We start from the raw sequence: 18,619 nt of genomic DNA on the forward strand, positions 1-18,619 counted from the left end.
ATTACCTGAGGCAGATGCTTTACAAGACAGTGCTGAATGTCCCCAGGACACATCCCCACCACTCATTTTTTGCTTCTAGATCTGTAACTAGACTTAAGTCCCAGCTAGCCTCAAGAGGTGAAGTACGAAGTGTGACCCATGAGGAGGTACGCTACACTCCGAAAGAACTGCTTGATTTTTCTAATATATACAAACAGAAACCTGGGGAATATGGCTATTATGGGTGTAGGGTAATGGTGCAAGAAACATGAAGTTGAATCAATGTGAGTTTATTGAGATGGGCCCACTAAGCACAGATTCTACATTCAGTGCTTCAGCTCAAGAGGTTAGAAAAGATCTAATGGTTTATTTGATTGGTTCACTGAAGCATGGATTAAGCAGTAGCCTACACAAATCAAGTTGACAAATGCCAGAACTGTGTTAGTATACTGTAGAAGAAGATATCCAAAGACTTAGGGAAATTGACATGTTAGAGTGGATTTATCAGGTTGGACCCACAGACCCACCCATGGAGTGGCCAGAGGACACACCTTTCACCACAATGGTGAGGAACAAATTTGTGAAGAGAGCCACAGCATCCTTGAAGACTGTTGTGATTTCTATTTTAATGTAAGAGGAAACTGCCCTTACTGAATTAAGACACCTAACTACAGTGGGGCTGATTGGACCCAGGGGCAGTAGGGGCCAAGTGGTGGCACTTAATCACCAAAGACAAGGTGGACGTGGTTACCATAACGGACAGCAGAGTCAAAGCAGTAATCAGAATATTCTGACTCATACGGACTTAATGGCATTGGCTGCTTATAGTCATGGTGTCCTTAGGAGTGAAATAGATGGGAAATCCACTAAATATTTTCTTGATCTGTACAAGCAGAAGAATTCTAGGTCGAGTGAACAGCAGGCTAACTCAAATCGCCAGAATAGAGTCATAGCCCCTCAGTCAATTCCCAGACTTGAAAGAGTTTGAAGACTCACAATTCCTTGAATGAAGGGGAGGCTATGTCCCCTTGAGGAAGGACTCCAGTACACTGCCAAAAATTTATACTGTTAATCTTTCTTCCAGCCTTCCCCAAAGAGATCTATGGTCTTTTTCCAGAGTGACTGTTCGTTGAGGGAAAGGAAATAATCAGACTTTTCGGGGTTGCTGGACCCTGGCTCTGAACTGACACTAATTCCAGGAGACCCAAAAGATCACTGGCCAACCAGTCAGAGTAGGGGCATATGGAGATCAGGTTATTAATGGAATGTTAGCTCAAGTCCATCTCACAGTGGGTGCAGTGTGTCTCTGAACCCATTGTGTAGTGATTTCCCCATATGCATAATTGGAATAGACATACTCAGCAACTGGCAGAACCTCCACACTGGATCCCTGACAGGTGGAGTAAAGGCTGCTATGGTAGAAGAAGCCAAGTAGAAGCCATTAGAACTGCCATTACCTAGGAAAATAGTAAACCAAAAGCAATACCACATTCTTGGAGGGATTGCAGAGATTAGTGCCACCCTCAAGGACTTGAAGGATGCAGGGGTTGTGATTCCCACCGCATCCCTATTCAACTTGCCTACTTGGCCTGTGCAAAAAACAGATGGATCTTGGAGAATGAGAGTGAATTGTCATAAACTTAACCAGGTGGTGACTCCAGTTGCATCTGCTGTTCCAAATGTAGTTTCATTGCTTGAGCAAATTAATATATCTCGTGGTACCTGGTATGCAGCTATTGATCTGGCTAATGCCTTTTTCTCAATTTTAGTTTCAGAGGATCACCAGGAGCAGTTTGCCTTCATCTGGCAAGACCATCAATACACCTTCACAATCCTACCTTGGGTATATCAACACTCCTACCCTATATCGTAATTTAGTCCACAGGGACCTTAATCACCTTGCCCTTTCACAAGACGTCACACTGGTCCACTACACTGATGGCATTATGCTGATTTTACCTAGTAAGGAAAAAGCATCAATGCCTCTAGACTTACTGGTAAGACGTTTACGTGCTGGAGGGTGGGAAATTAATTTGGCAAAAATTCAGGTGCCTTCCACCTCAGTGAAATTTCTAGGAGTCCAGTGGTGTGGGGTATGTCGAGATATTCCTTCTAAAGTGAAGGAATAAGTTGTTACTTCTGGCCCCTCCAAAAACTAAAAAGGAGGCACAATCCCTAGTGGGCCTGTTTGGATTTTGAAAGCATCACATCCCTCATTTTTGTGTGATACTCTGGCCTACCATATTTTTACACAGATAACACGTGCCTTCTATGTTTGTTTGCCCACTGTGTCCTACCCCCACAAGATATTTTTGATGTGCACTATGCTAATTTTTTTTACAGCAGCATGTGAAAAAAACTGGCATAGCGATGCTTATAAAAATACCTCAAAGGAGAGGGCGCAGTGGACAAACAAGTGTAGAAGATGAGTGTTATTTGGATAAAGTGTTCATTGAGTGACTCAAAAAGCTGCTAGTTTTGAGTGGAGCCCAGTACAAGAGAAGGCACTGCAGCAGGTTCAGGCTGCCATGCAAACCAGTCTGACACTAGGGCCATATGATCAGTCTGATCAAGTGGTTCTTAAAGTTTCAGTGGCAGATAGAGATGCTATTTGGAGTCTGGTAAACCCGTATTGGTCAATAACAGCTAAGACCCTTAATTTTAGAGCATAACCCTGCCATCCTCTGCAGATAACTACTCTCCTTTTGAGAAACAGCTTTTGGCTTGTTACTGGGCCTTGGTAGAGACTGAACGCTTAATCATGGGCCACCAAGTCACCATGCAGCCTGAGCTGCCCATCATGAACTTGGTGTTGTCTAACCCACAGAGTTATAAAATCAGATCTGCACAGCAGCACTACATCACTAAATGATAGTGGTATGTACGAGACTGGGCTATAGCAGAACCTGAAGGCACAAATAAGTTACGTGAGGAAGTAGCCCAAATGCATATGGTCCCCACTCCTGTCACATTACCTTCCTTCTCTCAGTCTGCACCTATGACCCCACGGGAAGTTCTTATGATCAGTTGACTGAGGAAGAGAAAACTCGTGCCTGGTTTGCAGATGGTTCTGTGCGATATGCAGGCCACACTAGGAAGTGTACAGCAGTAGCGCTGTAACCCCTTTCTGAAACCTCCTTGAAGGACAGTGATGAAGGGAAATTCTTCCAGTGGGCAGTACTTCAAGCAGTACACCTGGTTGTTTATTTTGCTTGGAAGGAGAGATGGCCAGATGCGCGACTGCATACTGATTCACGGGCTGTGGCCAGAGGTTTGGCTGGATAGTCGGAATTGGAAGGAACATGATTGGAGAATTGGTGACAAGGAGGTGTGGGAAAGAGGCAAGTGGATAGACCTCTCTGAATAGGCCAAAGAAGTGAAAATATTTGTGTCTCTTGTAAATGCTCACCAAAGGGTGATCTCGGCAGAGGAGGATTTTAACAGTCAAGTGGGTAGGATAATGCATTCCGTGGAAACCAGTCAGCCTTTTTTCCCAGCCACTCCCATCATTGCCCAGTGAACTCATGAACAAAGTGGCCCAGGTGGCAGAGATGGAGGTTATCCATAAGCTCAGCAACACCGACTTTAACTCACCAGAACCAGCTTGGTTACAGCCACGTGCCAATTGCCCTATCTTCCAGCAGCAGAGACCAACCCTGAGTCTCTGATATGGTACCATTCTTAGTGGTAAGCAGCCAGCAACCTGGTGGCAGGTTGATTTCATTGGTCCACTTCCACTGTGGAAAGGGCAGCGTATTTTACTTACTTGTGTAGACACTTAAACTGTGGATACAGATTTGCCTTCCTTGCATGCAGTGCCTCTGCCAAAAATACCATCTGTGGACTTACAGAATGCCTTATGTACTATTGTGGTATCCCACACAGCATTGCCTCAGATCAAGGAACTCACTGTACAGGAAATGAAGTGCAGCAGTGGACCCATGCTCATGGAATTCACTGGTCTTACAATGTTCCCCATCATCCTGAAGTAGCTGGCTTGATAGAACGATGAAATGGCCTTTTAAAAACACAAGTTATGGCGGCAGCTAGGGGCAATACCTTGCAAGTTTGGGGCAGTGTTCTCCAGGAGGCTGTATATTCTATAAACCAGCATTCAATGTATGTTACTTTTCTTCCATAGTCAGAATTCATGGGTCCAGGAATCAAGAGGTGAAAATGGGAGTGGCACCAGTCACTATTACCCCCAGTGACCCACTCACATAATTTTTGCTTTTGTCCCCATGACCCTATGCTGTGTGGGTCTAGAAGTCTTAGTTTCAAAGGGAGGGATGCTCCCGCTAGAAGACACAGCACCGATTCCATTGAATTTCAGTTAAGAATGCCACCTGGCCGCTTTGGGTTCCTCATGGCTCTGGATCAACAGGCAAAGAAGGGAGTTACTATATTGGATGGTGTGATTGATCTTGATTACCAAGAGGAAATCAGATTGATATTACCTAATGGAAGTAAAGAAGAGTATGTCTGGAGTACAGGAGATCCATTAGGACGACTCTTAGTATTACTATGCCTTGTGGTTAAAGTCAGTGGAAAACTACAGCAACCCAATTCCATCATGACTTCTTATGGGCCAGACCCTTCAGGAATGAAGGATTTGGTCACCCCATGAGGAAAAGAACCACAACCAGCTGAGGTGCTTACTGAGGTCAAAGGGAAAACGGAATGGGTAGTGAAAGAAGATAGTTCTAAATACCAGTTACAACCACATGACTAGTTGCAGAAATGAGGACTGTAATTGTTATGAGTATTTCTTCCTTGTTTTGATATATGTGTGTGTGTACATGTGTAAATAAATATCTTTGTTTTCTTCTCACCCTTATTCCGTTACTTACTGTAAAATACAAGAGATAAACAAGGCCGTGCATTTTCAGTAGTATGTTTGTTACTTGTATCACGTTAAGCGCAAGTATGTCTTTATATTTGTCTTTATTTAGAGATTATGTATGGTTTAAGGAGATATGTAGAGAGATGCCTGGTTGACAAAGGGTGGACTGTGATGGTTAATGTTATGTGTCAACTTGGCTAGGCTGTGATTCTCAGTGGTTTGTCAGATATGATATAATTATGCTCCATTTTGTGATCTTTTTGTGAGCAGCCAGTTATTTGAAATGGGAGTCTCCTTCGGGGTGTAGCCTGCATCCAGTATATGGATATTCTAGCAAAACTCGCTGTCTCTCTTTCTCAATACTACATCTGACTTGTCATCCTCTGACCTCTGGTTCTTGGTATTTCTTGTAATTTTGGTTTGGTTTTTATAGAGTCCTTAAACTTCTGTTAATCTGGAAATACCCTAATATCGCCATCGTATTTGCAAGACAGTTTTGCTGGATACATAATTCTTGGCTGGAAATTTTTTTCCTTCAACGCTTTATATATGTTATCCCGTTGCCTTCTTGCCTGCATGATTTCTGCTAAGTAGTCCGAGCTTAATCTTATTGACTCTCTTTTGTAATGACTTTTCGTTTATCCCTAGCCACTGTTAAAATTCTCTCTTTATCTTTGGTTTTGGCAAGTTTGATTATAATATGTCATGGTGACTTTCTGTTGGGATCTACCTTGTGTGGGGTTTGATGAGCTTCTTGGGTAGATGTCTTCTCATCTTTCACGATATCAGGGAAGTTTTCTGCCAACAAATCTTCAACAATTCTCTCTGTATTTCCTGTTTATTCCCCCCTGTTCTGGTACTCCAGTCACTCATCGGTTATTCCTCTTGATAGAATCCCACATAATTCATAGGATTTCTTCATGTTTTAAAAATTCTTTTATCCAGTTTTTCCTCAAATAAGTTGGTGTCAAGTGTTTAATCTTCAATCTCACTAATTCTGACTTCCATTGCTTCAGTTCTGCTCCTCTGACTTTCTGAAATTCTGAAATTTTATTGTTAATCTTTTGGATTTCTGTTTGCTGTGTCTCTGTGGATTCTTGCAGCCTGTTAAATTTCTCATTATGCTCTTGTGTAACCTTCTTAAGTTTCTCTATTGCTTTGTCTGTGTGTTCCTTGGCTTGTTCAGTGTTTTGCATGATCTCATTCCTGATAGCTTAAAGAGCTCTGTATATTAATCTTCTGTATTCTACCTCTGGTAATTCCAAGAAGTTCTCTTTCTCTGGACGGTTTCTTGATTCTTTGTTTTGAGTGCTTTCTGAAGCCTTCGTGATCTGCCTCTTTATGTAATTTGATATTGACTGTTGTCTCCGAGCCATCAATAAGTTATTATACTGATTTATTTTATGTTTGCTTACTGTGTCCTAGCTTCTTGTTTTGTTTTGATATGCCCAAATAGGCTGATTATGTGAGCTAGTTTGATTATTCGTGCCTTTGAAGCTCTCGTGTCCTGTAACCAGGTGATTAGAGCTGTTACTAGGTATGTGAGCCCAGGAGTCCGTTTGCTTTTCTTGTATGAAGTCAGCTCAGGTATCTAGGTAGTCGGTCACCAATTGTGTGGTGCAGTTTCTCACCTAGAGTCCTAGATGGGCTGGGGTGATTGCAGTAGGCACAGGTATCTGGCTGCAGTAGGGGGTCATGTGCTAAGCAAGGCAGGGGGCTGATGGCTGCCCCTGAGTATCTGGGAGGAAAGCGTGTCTCTGTTCCCTAGAGCGTGTAGGTGGGTGGGTTTTGCAGCCAGATTATGGGGACTCAGTGCAGTTGACTGTAAGGACTGGGAGGCACCACTTATTCTTGGACCCGTGTCGGGGGTGGCTAGGTGGAGTGGGAGGAGCCACCAGTCGTCAGGCCCCTGATGTGGGGTAAGTGAGGACCCTGCTTAATGGGCCAAGTGGTGTCACATGTCACGAATCTGCCACTCCACTTTATAGCTGATATGGTTGAAAATAGGCTTCAAGTATATACCCTGTTGTACTGTGCTAATGAGGGTCTACGCTGTTGAAATAGGCCCACACAGGTCTGTGCAGGTGTGAAAGGCATTCAAAGTCTGTGGCCCCCTTATGCTTGTGCCTAGTCAAAGGGGCTGTGGCTGCCATGAGTTCCTGGCTTAGGGGAGCTGGCAGATTATTTTTTCCTGTTTGTTTGTTCCCCCTCCAAAGCTGAGAGAATGGCTCAGGGTGCATGACCCAGGGGACGTGGCAGTTGCTGAAGCCAGCCTGGGACTGGTGCAGAGCAGGGAGGGGGCAGGTGAATGGGAGAGCAGTTCTTCCCAAAGGCGGTGTTTTTTGATACACGCAGTAGGTTAGACACACGTACTTATCTTTTGCCGATCAAGCGCCGCTTTTCACTAGTTCTGGATGCTTGAGTAAACTCTCCGCCTCTCAGTCTCTCCCAATGTGGAAAACGTGTCCCGAGCACCACTGCTTCCCTTACTGTGCACACCAGCCCATCCCGCCTGCAAGGTGTCTGTTCCTGCCGGGTCAGGTCCAGCAACTGCTCACTACTTCTGAACCATCTCTCCCTCCCCCTGCTGCTCAGTCCAATTTCTCAACTTTTCCTTTGATATTCAGGGCTCCTAGATTGTCATATATAATTGATTCACCTGTTTTTTCGGGTCTTTGTTACAAGAGGGACCACAGGAAGTATCTGACTACTCCACCATCTTGGCCCCGCCTCTCTGACCTCTGGTTCTTGGGACATGAGCCAGCAGCCTGCCACCTGACCTACTGCTTTTGGGTTCATCAGCCCCTGCAACCACTTGAGTTAGGAGAAGCCTCCAGCCTGCTGCCTGACCCACAGATTTGGGATTTGCCAGCCTCCTCAACTGTGTGAGCCATTCCCCTGAAATTGTTGCTGTGGTTAGTGGCCATTGAGTTGGTTCTGACTCATAGCGACACCATGTACAACAGAATGAAACACCGCCCGTCCTGCACCATCCTCACTATCGTTTTTATGCTTGAGCCCATTGTTGCAGCCACTGTGTCAGTCCATCTTGTTGAGGGTCTTCCTCTTTTTTGCTGACCCTCTACTTTACCAAGCATGATGTCCTTATCAGGAGGGACTTGTCCCTCCTGATAACGTGTCCAAAGTATGTGATATGTAGTCTCGCCATCCTTGCTTCTCAGGAGCATTCCGGCTGTACTTCTTCCAAGACAAATCTGTGCTCTTGGCAGTCCATGATATATTCATTATTCTTCACCAACACCATAATTCAAAGCATCAGTTCTTCCTCAGTCTTCCTTACTCATTGTCCAGCTTTTGCATGATGAGAGACAGTTGAAAACACCATGGCTAGGGTCAGGCGCATCTTAGTCTTCAAGGTGACATCTTTGCTTTTTAATACTTTAAAGAGGTCTTTTATAGCAGATTTGCCCAGTGGAGTGTGTCATTTGATTTCTTGACCGCTGCTTACGTGGGTGTTGATTGTGGATCCAAGTAAAATGAAATCCTTGACAACTTCAGTCCTTTCTCTGTTTATCATGATGTTGCTTATTGGTCACATTGTGAGGATTTTTGTTTTCTTTATGTTGAGGTGTAATCCATACTGAAGGCTGTAGTCTTTGATCATCATCAGTAAGTGCTTCAGTTCCTCTTCACTTTCAGCAAGCAAGGTTGTGTCATCTGCATAACGCAGGTTAATATATTTATTTACACGCTTCACTAGTTTTGCTCTTTTGCTCCTTTAGGGAACCCAGCCTAAGGCAGGGGGAAACATTCAGTCTTTAACCATTAAATATGATGTTAGCTGTAGGGTTTTTTTGTAGATTGCCTTTATCAGATTCTCTTCTATTCCTAGTTTCCTGAGCGTTTTTATCATGAATAGGTGATGAATTTTGTCAAATGCTTTTTCGAAATCTATTTAAATGATTATGTGGCTTGTTTAATTTATTAATACGGTGAATTACATAGAGTGATTTTTAAATGTTATACCAGCCTTGCATTCCTCAGATAAACACCACTTGGTCATGGTGTATTATCTTTTCACATGTTGCTGTATTCCATTTTCTGTTATTTTGCTGAGGATTTTTGCATTCATGTTCATTAGGAATATTGATCTGTAGTTTTCTTGTCTGGTTTTGGTATCAAGGCAATACTAGCCTCATAAAAATGAGTTGGGAAGTGTTTCCTCCTTTTTTGTTTTCTGAAAGAGATTTGTAGAATTGGTATTGTTTCTTCCTTAAATGTTTGGTAAAATTCACCAGTGAGATTATCTGGGCCTGGAGGTATCTTTGTTGCAAGATTTTTAACTTCAAATTCTAGCTCTTTAATAGATATAGGACTATTCAGTTTATCTATTTCTTCTTGAATGAGTTTTGGTAGTTTGTGCCTTTCAAGGAATTGGTACGTTTCAAATATATTGTGTAAATTTAATAAGCATAAAGTTGTTTGAAGTATTCCATTGTTATAATTTTAATTTCTGCAGTGTCTATAGGGATATCCTCTCTTTCATTCCCTATATTGGTAATTTATATCTTCCTTTTTTTTATTCTTCATCAGTCTGGCTAAGCTTTATCAATTGTATTGATATTTTCAAATAACTAGCTTTTTCATTGACATTGTTTTTTGTTTTCAATTTCTTTGATTTCTGCTCCTATCTCTATTATTATCATCTTGGTTTTACCAACTGTGGTTTTAATTTGCTCTTCTTTTTCTAGTTTCTTAAGGTATAAACTGAGATTATTGATTTGAGGCTTTTCTATTTTTTCTAACATAAACATTTACTGCTTAATTTTCCCTTAAAAAAAAAAAAAAAACCATTGCTGTCGAGTCGATTCTGACTCATAGTGACCCTATAGGACAGAGTAGAACTGCCCCATAGAGTTTCCAGGGAGTACCCAGTGGATTTAAACTGCTGACCTTTTGGTTAGCAGATGTAGCTCTTAACCACTACATCAGCAGGGTTACCCTTTAAGCACTGCTTTAACTTTATCACACAAGTTTTGATATGTTGTATTTTCATTTTATTCAGTAAAAAAAGTATTTTCTGATTTCCCTTGAAACTTCGTTTTTGGCCTTTAGATTATTGGGAAGTATGTTTAACTTCCTAATATTTGGGTATTTTCCAATATATTTCTATTATTGATTTCTAGTATATTCCATTGTGATTAGAGAACAATACTTAGTATGATTTCAGTTCTTTTAAATTTGTTAAATTTGTCTTATGGCCCAGAATATGGTCTATCTTGTGAATGTTCTATATGTACTTGAAAAAAATGTGTATTCTGCTGTCTTATATAGTCATTTACAGTTATAATGAATACAGCTGTATTATGGAATAGTGGGAAAAGTAACTTGAGGTTTTAATATAAAAAGTTATTTTTTTTGATATATGACAACTATTTCAGGGCATGCCTGGAGACACTTTTCATAGGTTATCTCATTACCCTTCACAAACATACCTCTAAGGGAGGTATGGTTGTACAGATAAGAAACTTGTGTGAGGTTACTTAACTCATAAGTGACAGAGTCAGTATTCAAACAGCTTTCCTGACTCAGGAGCCCAAAATCTAAGCCATGGCACCATGCTAGTCCTCATTGCCTAAAGTGTGGTGATTCCTGAGGAATTCCTGGGGTGGGCCTGAGGAAGCTATATGTTAAACTCTTCTTCATATTTTGATTTGCTTTACCAACAACCCTGAAATATAAAGTATAGTTATAATCCTATTGACATTTTGGATAATGTCCTAAAAATGGCTTACATGATCTTACTTTCTCCTTTTTGTTCTAAAAAGAAATTTACTTTTATTAGTGGTGACTGTTATAATGAAAGTGGAATTTACCAAAAATGGAGATGTACAGCTCCCGTATCTAGTAAATTATTTGTCTTTCAATATCATTAATGGTACTTTTTATTCTGTTTTCTAGACACATCCCTTCCTTTTTTCTACTTTGCAATTACCGTTTCAAACAACCGGTTTTATAACATTATTATTTCTTCTTACATTATGGAAATTTTTAAATACCTATAAATTTAAGCATAGTGCAATGAACTCCATGTACTGGCCCCATCCAGCTTTAGTGTTGTTTTATCTGTATCCCCACTCACTTCTCCTCTTCCCGTGTTAGTAGCTTTATTTCATCTGTGAATATCCCAGAATATACCTCTAAAAAAATAAAGACTTTTAAAATAAACTATTTTTGACTAGTACCGTACATTTATTTTCCCTTAAATGTTTTGTGAATGTCATCACTTATAAAACATTCTTCAAGTGCAGTTACATCCTTTTTAATTTTATTGCAGTTCACAACTTTCCCAGCAGGGGGCACTTGAAGACTGGTGGGATTTATGTTTTTAAAGGAAGGATGAGTATGGAGAGCATTTGAGCTTTTATCATAACCCAGGGTAATTCATCTCCCCCGAGTACCTTTTTAAAAATCTCCTTGATGGATCTAGATGCAAAGCAAAAGATGCGCCAAGCCTGGAAGTCCTGGTTGATCTACGTGGTGGTTCGTAGGACCAAACTTCAGATGCAGACTGCCGCCCTGGAGTTTAGGCAGCGGAATATCTTGTGGTGAGTGGACTCAATTGCCCTGCTGATCAATAGGCAGTATTTTACCTCAGCTTTGCTTTATGCTGCTGTAAAACAGCATAAAAACTCATCTCAAAATAATGCTTCAAACATAATCAATGCCTAATAAGTATTTATAAGATCAAATGTAAGATTAGGTTTTTATATAATCATAAGTGAACATTAATGGAGTACTTACCACAGTGGTTAAGAGCTTGGCTTAAGAGCTCGGCTGCTAACCAAAAAGGTTCACAGTTCAGATCCACCAGCCGCTCTTTGGAAACCCTATGGGGCAGTTCTTCTCTGTCCTGTAGTGTCACTACAAGTCGGAATTGACTTGACAGCAACGGGTTTGGTTTTTTTTAAACTATGTTTTAAACCCTGTGTTAATTTTGTGTATGTGTGTTAATTTGTTTATGTTAAAAAAATCTTTTAATCTTCACCATAAACTGTGAAACAAGTACTGTTATTATACAGATCAGGAGACTAAGGCTTATAAAAGTTGAGTAACTTGCACAAGCTCATACAAGTTATAGTTGGCAAAACCAGGGTTCACTTGTCCATTTTTCTGATATCAAAGCCCATGCTCTGAACTGTGGCCCTGCACTTCATCTCACCATCATTGTTCACGTGTTGGCGAGACATGAGTTAGCCCACTTTTAAAGCCAGACGTTTGTAACAAAGAGCTGCTTTATAATAGGATTGATTCCACTGTACCTTGTCTCTAGTGGTCCTCTGGGGTTCTGAGTGGCAGGATACTAATAGCTCACCTCCTACCCAGAAGAACTGGGCACTGTATATAGTATGGGTAAGAACAGAAGCTTTGCAGCTAGGCTAACAGGCTTGAATCTCAGCTGCAACATAGATTTTCGGGTTATCTCACCTCTCCTAATCAGTGGCGTCACTAGGGTTGGTGATACTCAGTGCAGTAATTCATGATGTCACCCTCCTCCCCCAGCCTGGGGTGGGCAGGGCCGGCCAGCGAACCCTCCTGGTAGGCCGAGTGGTCCAGCCTTGCCCCCATGCAGGGCTAAGCACTGCGTGGCCTGCCCCCCAATGACTCCCTGCAGCTCCTTCCCTCTCCCATTGGCCAAGGTGGAGACCCTCCTCTCTGCCCGATGGCGGGTGCTACAACCCAGCTGCCCACACCCTGACTGTAGGGTGATGGGGTAGGTGGTGACAAGTTACTGCACTGAGTGATAGGTAACACCAACCCTAGTAACACCACTGCCTTGGCAGCCCCTCCCCCAGTGGCACCGGCCCACCTGCTGCTGCTGCTGCTGTACACCCTGAAATCATTTTGGTGTCACCCTCTCTGACAGTGACAATGGGTGCGGTCCGTACCCCACGCACCCTCCTAATGACGCCTCTGCTCCTAATCTCACTTTCCTTATCTTTTAAATAGGCACATCATTAAATATCTTGTCATGGGGAATAAATAAGACAATATCTGCAAAGTATTTAGCGTGATATACAGAACTTCAGTGGTGAACATAAAGTTATTTAAAATTTATTCAGCAAATATTTCTAAATACTTAATAAGCATGCAATTCTGTTAGAGTCTGTGGGGGATATTTTCCCATCATACATTTGTTTATTCATTGTTTACTTATTGAGGGCTTATAATGTTCCTGGTACTGTATTGAGTGCTGGACTGCATTCAGGGAACTTATAATTTTATAAGTGCTTAAAAAGATGATAATGCAAGACAGCCTAAATTTTTGAAGTGAGTAATGCAGGTAAGCATAGCCTAGGTTAGGAAGAAAGAGAGCTCTTTGTGAGTAAACAAATAATTTCATTTTGTAAGCATCAGCACAAAGCTGGTTCCTATGAGGCAGAGGTTAAAGATGTCCCAAATGTCCAACTTTTCCAAACTGCTGTACCACTCCATCATCTCTAACGTCAACTATTCCCCTTCCCTTCAGTACTTTCCCTCTTATCTTTGGGTTCTGTAATTTGCTGCAACATCTCACAGAACTCATGAACCTTATAAAGCAAATGGCTTACACGGTTGTTGAGGCTGGCAAGTCCCAAATCCACGGGTCAGGCGTAGGCTTCTCCCGACCCATGCGGATGCAGGGGCTGATGAACCCAAACCAGCAGGTCACACCACAGGCTGCTAGCTCACAAGGCTGCAGAAGCTGTCAAATCAGGTCAGATGATAGGCTACCAGCCCATGGGGCTGCATCAGGTCAGATAGCATGCAGGTCAAGAATCAGAGTAGATGATCATGAATCAGATGCCGGATCCAGATGCAGAGAGAGCGAGCCCCGCCAGAGCACTCACATATATACCTTGGATGTAGGCCACACCCCAGGGAGGGGTGTAATTTGAGTGAGAGTGGGACTTGAGTCACGCCCTTCTGCAAGGCTGTCACTCAAGATATACCCCACATCAGTCCTGCCTCATTTAACATGTAGAGATTAAGATTTACAACACATGAAATGGAGGACAACCATACAATACTGGGAATCACAGCCTAGCCAAGTTGACATATAACCCCAGCAATCACATGTTCCATATACCTGATTTACATAGTCCCACTCAGTCATTTTGTGTGAGTCGCAAAGACCATGGCTAGAAGGGCCATGTTAAGTAATTCATTGTACCATGGTGGGTTAGAGTGACCAGGAAAAGCGAGTGTTTCAATAAGCAGATGCTGCAAACTCTCATTTCCTCATTACTGTTCTCATGCAGTGAATTAGAAAATAATGAAGCAGGAAAGGAACTGTAATGAAAATGAAAACCTGGCCAGTCCAGTAGAAAGGGAAGGGAACCATCCAGACTGGAAAGCTACCACTTGTTGGCCCCAGACAATCAGTAGTTGTCAGACCTTCTTACTTAGCCAATTATTCTGTATAATCTCCTGATTTTTAAATATTGGCAGTAATTCATATGTTTAAAAATTGTGTAAGCCAAACAGAGTATGTTCGTAGTGTCTAAGACTGAATGTAACCTTAGGAACCATCAGTTTGCAGCCTGTAATCAGCAGCTCTAGGACAGTTTCTCGATTGTGTTTTTTCCAACAGTGGATCTTACAGGTCTCGGTCTAGAGATGGCACCATGAGAGAGAGGGACTTGAGCTGACGGCCTTAGGCCCAACCCTGACTGCCTTTCTCTTTTTCAGATGGCTTTTTTCTCATTGGTTCCATCTTCCATTTGCTCTTTGACAGGGTGTGGTGGAGCAAATGGAGGCAGCGCCTAGAGCAGGTCCATGTGGGTCGTGTCCTCTACGCCTTAGCCATGAAGCACAGAGCCCTGAGCCTCCAGCTGCAGGTGAGTCCAGCAGGCTCCAGTTTGGCATCCTCTGTACATGTTGCAAAGCCCTCCCACACATACACATGCAGAGGGTCAGCTCCCAAGTAGAGAATCCGCCATCATGCTGCTTCTTCTCCACTTGGCCCTTACAGCAGCTCAGAAGGCTACGGGGGAAAGGGGTAGAAGCAATATGGTAAGGCTGAGCTCTTCAACAGACAAAGGTTGCTGTTAGGACCGTGCGCCGTCTTGTCCTAGATATGATTACCAAGGAATTTTATGGTGCTTCTGGTAACTGTGGAGCTGGAAAGGGATTTATAAATTAGCTATCAACATGCTTAAAGAAACAGCAGTGTGCTCTTGTTTCCTCATTACTGTTTTCCTGCAGTGAATTAGAAATTGATGAGGGCAAAAGTGAAACTAAGACTGAAATGGAAACCTGGCTTCTTTTTTTTTATAGTTTTGCTTGTCTTACAACTTTTCTTTTGAGAAATCCACAAGCTTTTCATCAGTTATAAGGGTCTAAGGCCTGTAGCAAAGCTGTGATGTGATGGCGCTTTCTTATGGCCTTTGATGTACTTGCTGAATTTCTGTCACTTTTTTGTGTCTTCTGGATACTATAGGGGTCACTATGAGTCAGAATCGATTCGACAGCAATGGGATTTTTTTTGTTTTGTTTTGGATACTTATAGGGCTGCCAGATCAGTTATAGAGAACACAGGGAAGGCGGTGGGTAGAATTACCTGTTACTAAAAGTAACTGAATGTTAGTAAATGTAAAATATCTTGGTAGTCAGAAGATTTATTGCATAGTCCACGTGGTCATATGCAGATTACATGAAAATAGCATCAACAGTTGGCTAGATCACGGGTCAGCAAACTCTGGCCCACAGGCAGGGTCCAGTCTACTGCCTGTTTTTGTAGATAAAATTTTATTGGGACGAAGCTATGCCCATTCATTTACATATTGTTTATGGCCACTTTCAGGCTGCAAGAGCAAAGTTGAGTAGTTGTGAAAGAGACTGGATGGCAAAGCCTAAAAGACCCTTTAAGAAATGTTTACTGACCTCTGAGCTAAATAAATATACGTATGGTCTTATGAGACAATAGCAGGGAAATAAGAGACTCAGTTCTTGCCATTAATAATAACTGTAACAACAGCAGCGGCAATAGCATTTATTGTGGTCTTGCTTATGCTAGGCACTGGACTATGAGCTTTATATGCGTTAACCCAAGCAAGCTGAAAACTGCAAAGCCATGCTCTTAACCACCATACTCTAGTGTTCTTAATAGCCTTGTAACCTCAGGAGGGAGATGGAGTTGACCAGTGGGAAAATGTCATAAGCATAGGAACACAATGAGACTGATTTTCTGTCGTTGATGGACTACGACTTGTAGACCTGTGTGAGAGTTATTCCCTTTCATATAGCCACTTGGAAAGACTATGACTCATTTGCATGATGCTACTGGTGCTCAGAACATTTTAGAATTCCTCCTCTATAGTTGTCTGCAAAGCTTGCAACAACAGACTTGATTGAATATTTTTATCAATAGCAGGTTTTCATGATGTGAGGCTGGATTTGACTTATAGAAAGAGCCAAAAGTCATTCAGAATCAAATGCAGTGAAAACTGAGTAATCAAGTTAATATCAACATAGACGAAAAACTACGTAAGACTAGAAGTGATAATGTATTTGTCTGAGAATCAACACGTGGTTTACCAAGAACTTTTCACTTAAGCCATTTCTCCAAATCCTCATGTCTCTGTGAACTAGGCAGGGCAGGCATTATGATATATATGAAATTTTTTTAAAAAACTATATTTTTGTATTTCAGATACTGTTATTGTTAGGTGGTATCAAGTCAGTTCCGACTCAGAGAGACTCCACACACAACAGACTGCTGGGTCCTCCACCATCCTCACAATTGTTGCTGTCTTTGAGCCCATTGTTGCAGCCACTTTGTCAGTCCATCTCCATGAGGGTCTACCTCTATTTTTCTGGCCCTCTACCAAGTATGATGTCCCTCTCCAGGGACTGGACCCTCCTGATAACATGTCCAAAGTACGTGAAATGAAGTCTTGCCATTCTCGTTTCTAAGGAGCATTATGGCTGTACTTTTTCCAAGAGAGATTTGTTCATTCTTCTGGCAGTCTGTCCATGGTATATTCAATATTTTTCACCAGCACCATAATTGAAATGCATCAATTCTTTGCATTTCTTCTTGAAATGCGTCAATTCTTCTTTGGTCTTCTTTATTCATTGTCAAACTTTCACATGCGTATGAGTCAGTTGAAAATACCACGGCTTAGGTCAGGCGCACCTTAGTCCTCAAAGTGACATCTTTGCTTTTTAACACTTTAAAGAAGTCTTTTGCAGCAGATTTGCCCAGTGCAATATATTGTTTGATTTTTTGACTGCTGCTTCCATGGGCATTGATTGTGGATTCAGGTAAAATGAAATCCTTGACAACTTCAGTCTTTTCTCCATTTATCTTGATGTTGATTATTGGTCCTGTTGTGAGGGTTTTTGTTTTCTTTATGTTGAGATGTAATCCATACTGAAGGCTGTGGTCTTTGATCTTCATCAATAAGTGCTTCAGGTCCTCTTCACTTTCAACTAGCAAGGTTGTGTCATCTGCGTATCACAGGTTGTTAATGAGTCTTCCTCCAATCCTGTTGTAGCTTTCTTCTTCATATAGCCCAACTTCTCAGATTATTTGCTCAGCATACAGATGGAATAAGTATGGTGAAAGGATACAACCTGGCCACACACCTTTCCTGATTTTAAACCACAGTGTCCCCTTGTTCTGTTCAAATGACTGTACAGGTTCCACATGAGCACAATTAAGTGTTCTATAATTTCCATTCTTTGCAATGTTATCCATAATTTGTTATGATCCACACAGTTGAATGCCTTTGCATAGTTAATAAAACACAGGTAAACATCTTTCTGGTATTCTCTGCTTTCAGCCAAGAATCCATCTGACATCAGCAATAATATCTCTTGCTCCACGTCCTCTTCTGAATCCAGTTTGAATTTCTGGCAGTTCACTGTTGGTAGACTGCTGCAACCATTTTTGAGTTATCGTCAGCAAAATTTTACTTGTGTATGATATTAATGATATTGTTCAATAATTTTTGCATTCTGTTGAATCACTTTTCTTTGGAATGGGCTCGAATGTGGATGTGTGCCAGTTGGTTGGCCAGATAGCTGTCTTCCAATTTTACCTGCATAAACGAATGAGCGCTTCCAGTGCTGCATCCATTCATTGAAACATCTCAGTTGGTATTCTGTTATTTCCTGGAGCCTTGTTTTTTGCCAGTGCCTTCAGTGCAGCTTGGACTTCTTCCTTCAATACCATCGATTCTTGATCATATACTACCTTCGGAAATGGTTGAATGTCTACCAGTTCTTTTTGGTACAGTGACTGTGTATTCCTTCCACCTTCTTTTGATGTTTCCTGCATCGTTCAATATTTTGCCAATAGAATCCTTCAGTATTGCAACTTGAGGCTTGAATTTTTTCTTCATTTCTTTCAGCTTGAGAAATCCCAAGCATGTTCTTCCCTTTTGATCTTCTAACTTCAGTTATTTGCCTATTTCATTATAATACTTTTCTTTGTCTTCTCAAGCCAAATCTTCTCTTCAGCTCTTTTACTTCATCATTTCATCTGTTCGTTTTAGCTGCTTGTTATGGATTGAATTGTGTCCCCCAAAAGTGTGTGTCCACTTGGCTAGTCCGTGATTACCAGTATTGTGTGATTGTGCACCATTTTGTCATCTGATGTGTTTTTCCTATGTGTTGTAAATCTTGCCTCTATGATATGAATGAGGCAGGATTAGATGCAGTTATGTTAATGAGACAGGACTCAATCTACAAGATTAGGTTGTGTCTTAAATTAATTTCTTTTGAGATATAAAAGAGAGAACTGAGCAGAGAGACGGGGACTTCATACCTCCAAGAAAGCAGTGTTGG

The 18,619-nt window shown here is 41.6% G+C and overlaps 1 protein-coding gene across 1 annotated transcript in view; it reads left to right on the forward strand.

Moving 5' to 3' along the window:
- SFI1 (SFI1 centrin binding protein) overlaps positions 1–18,619 on the forward strand; it is a 124,318-nt gene that overhangs the window by 50,369 nt on the left and 55,330 nt on the right. Inside the window, exons 7-8 of the mRNA XM_023733708.1 lie at positions 11,274–11,391; positions 14,562–14,664. Coding sequence (XP_023589476.1) covers positions 11,274–11,391; positions 14,562–14,664 — 221 coding nt within the window. The remainder of the gene's footprint in view (positions 1–11,273; positions 11,392–14,561; positions 14,665–18,619) is intronic.

Source organism: Trichechus manatus, unplaced genomic scaffold, assembly GCF_000243295.1.
Source record: "Trichechus manatus latirostris isolate Lorelei unplaced genomic scaffold, TriManLat1.0 scaffold00061, whole genome shotgun sequence".
Lineage (NCBI taxonomy): Eukaryota > Metazoa > Chordata > Mammalia > Sirenia > Trichechidae > Trichechus > Trichechus manatus.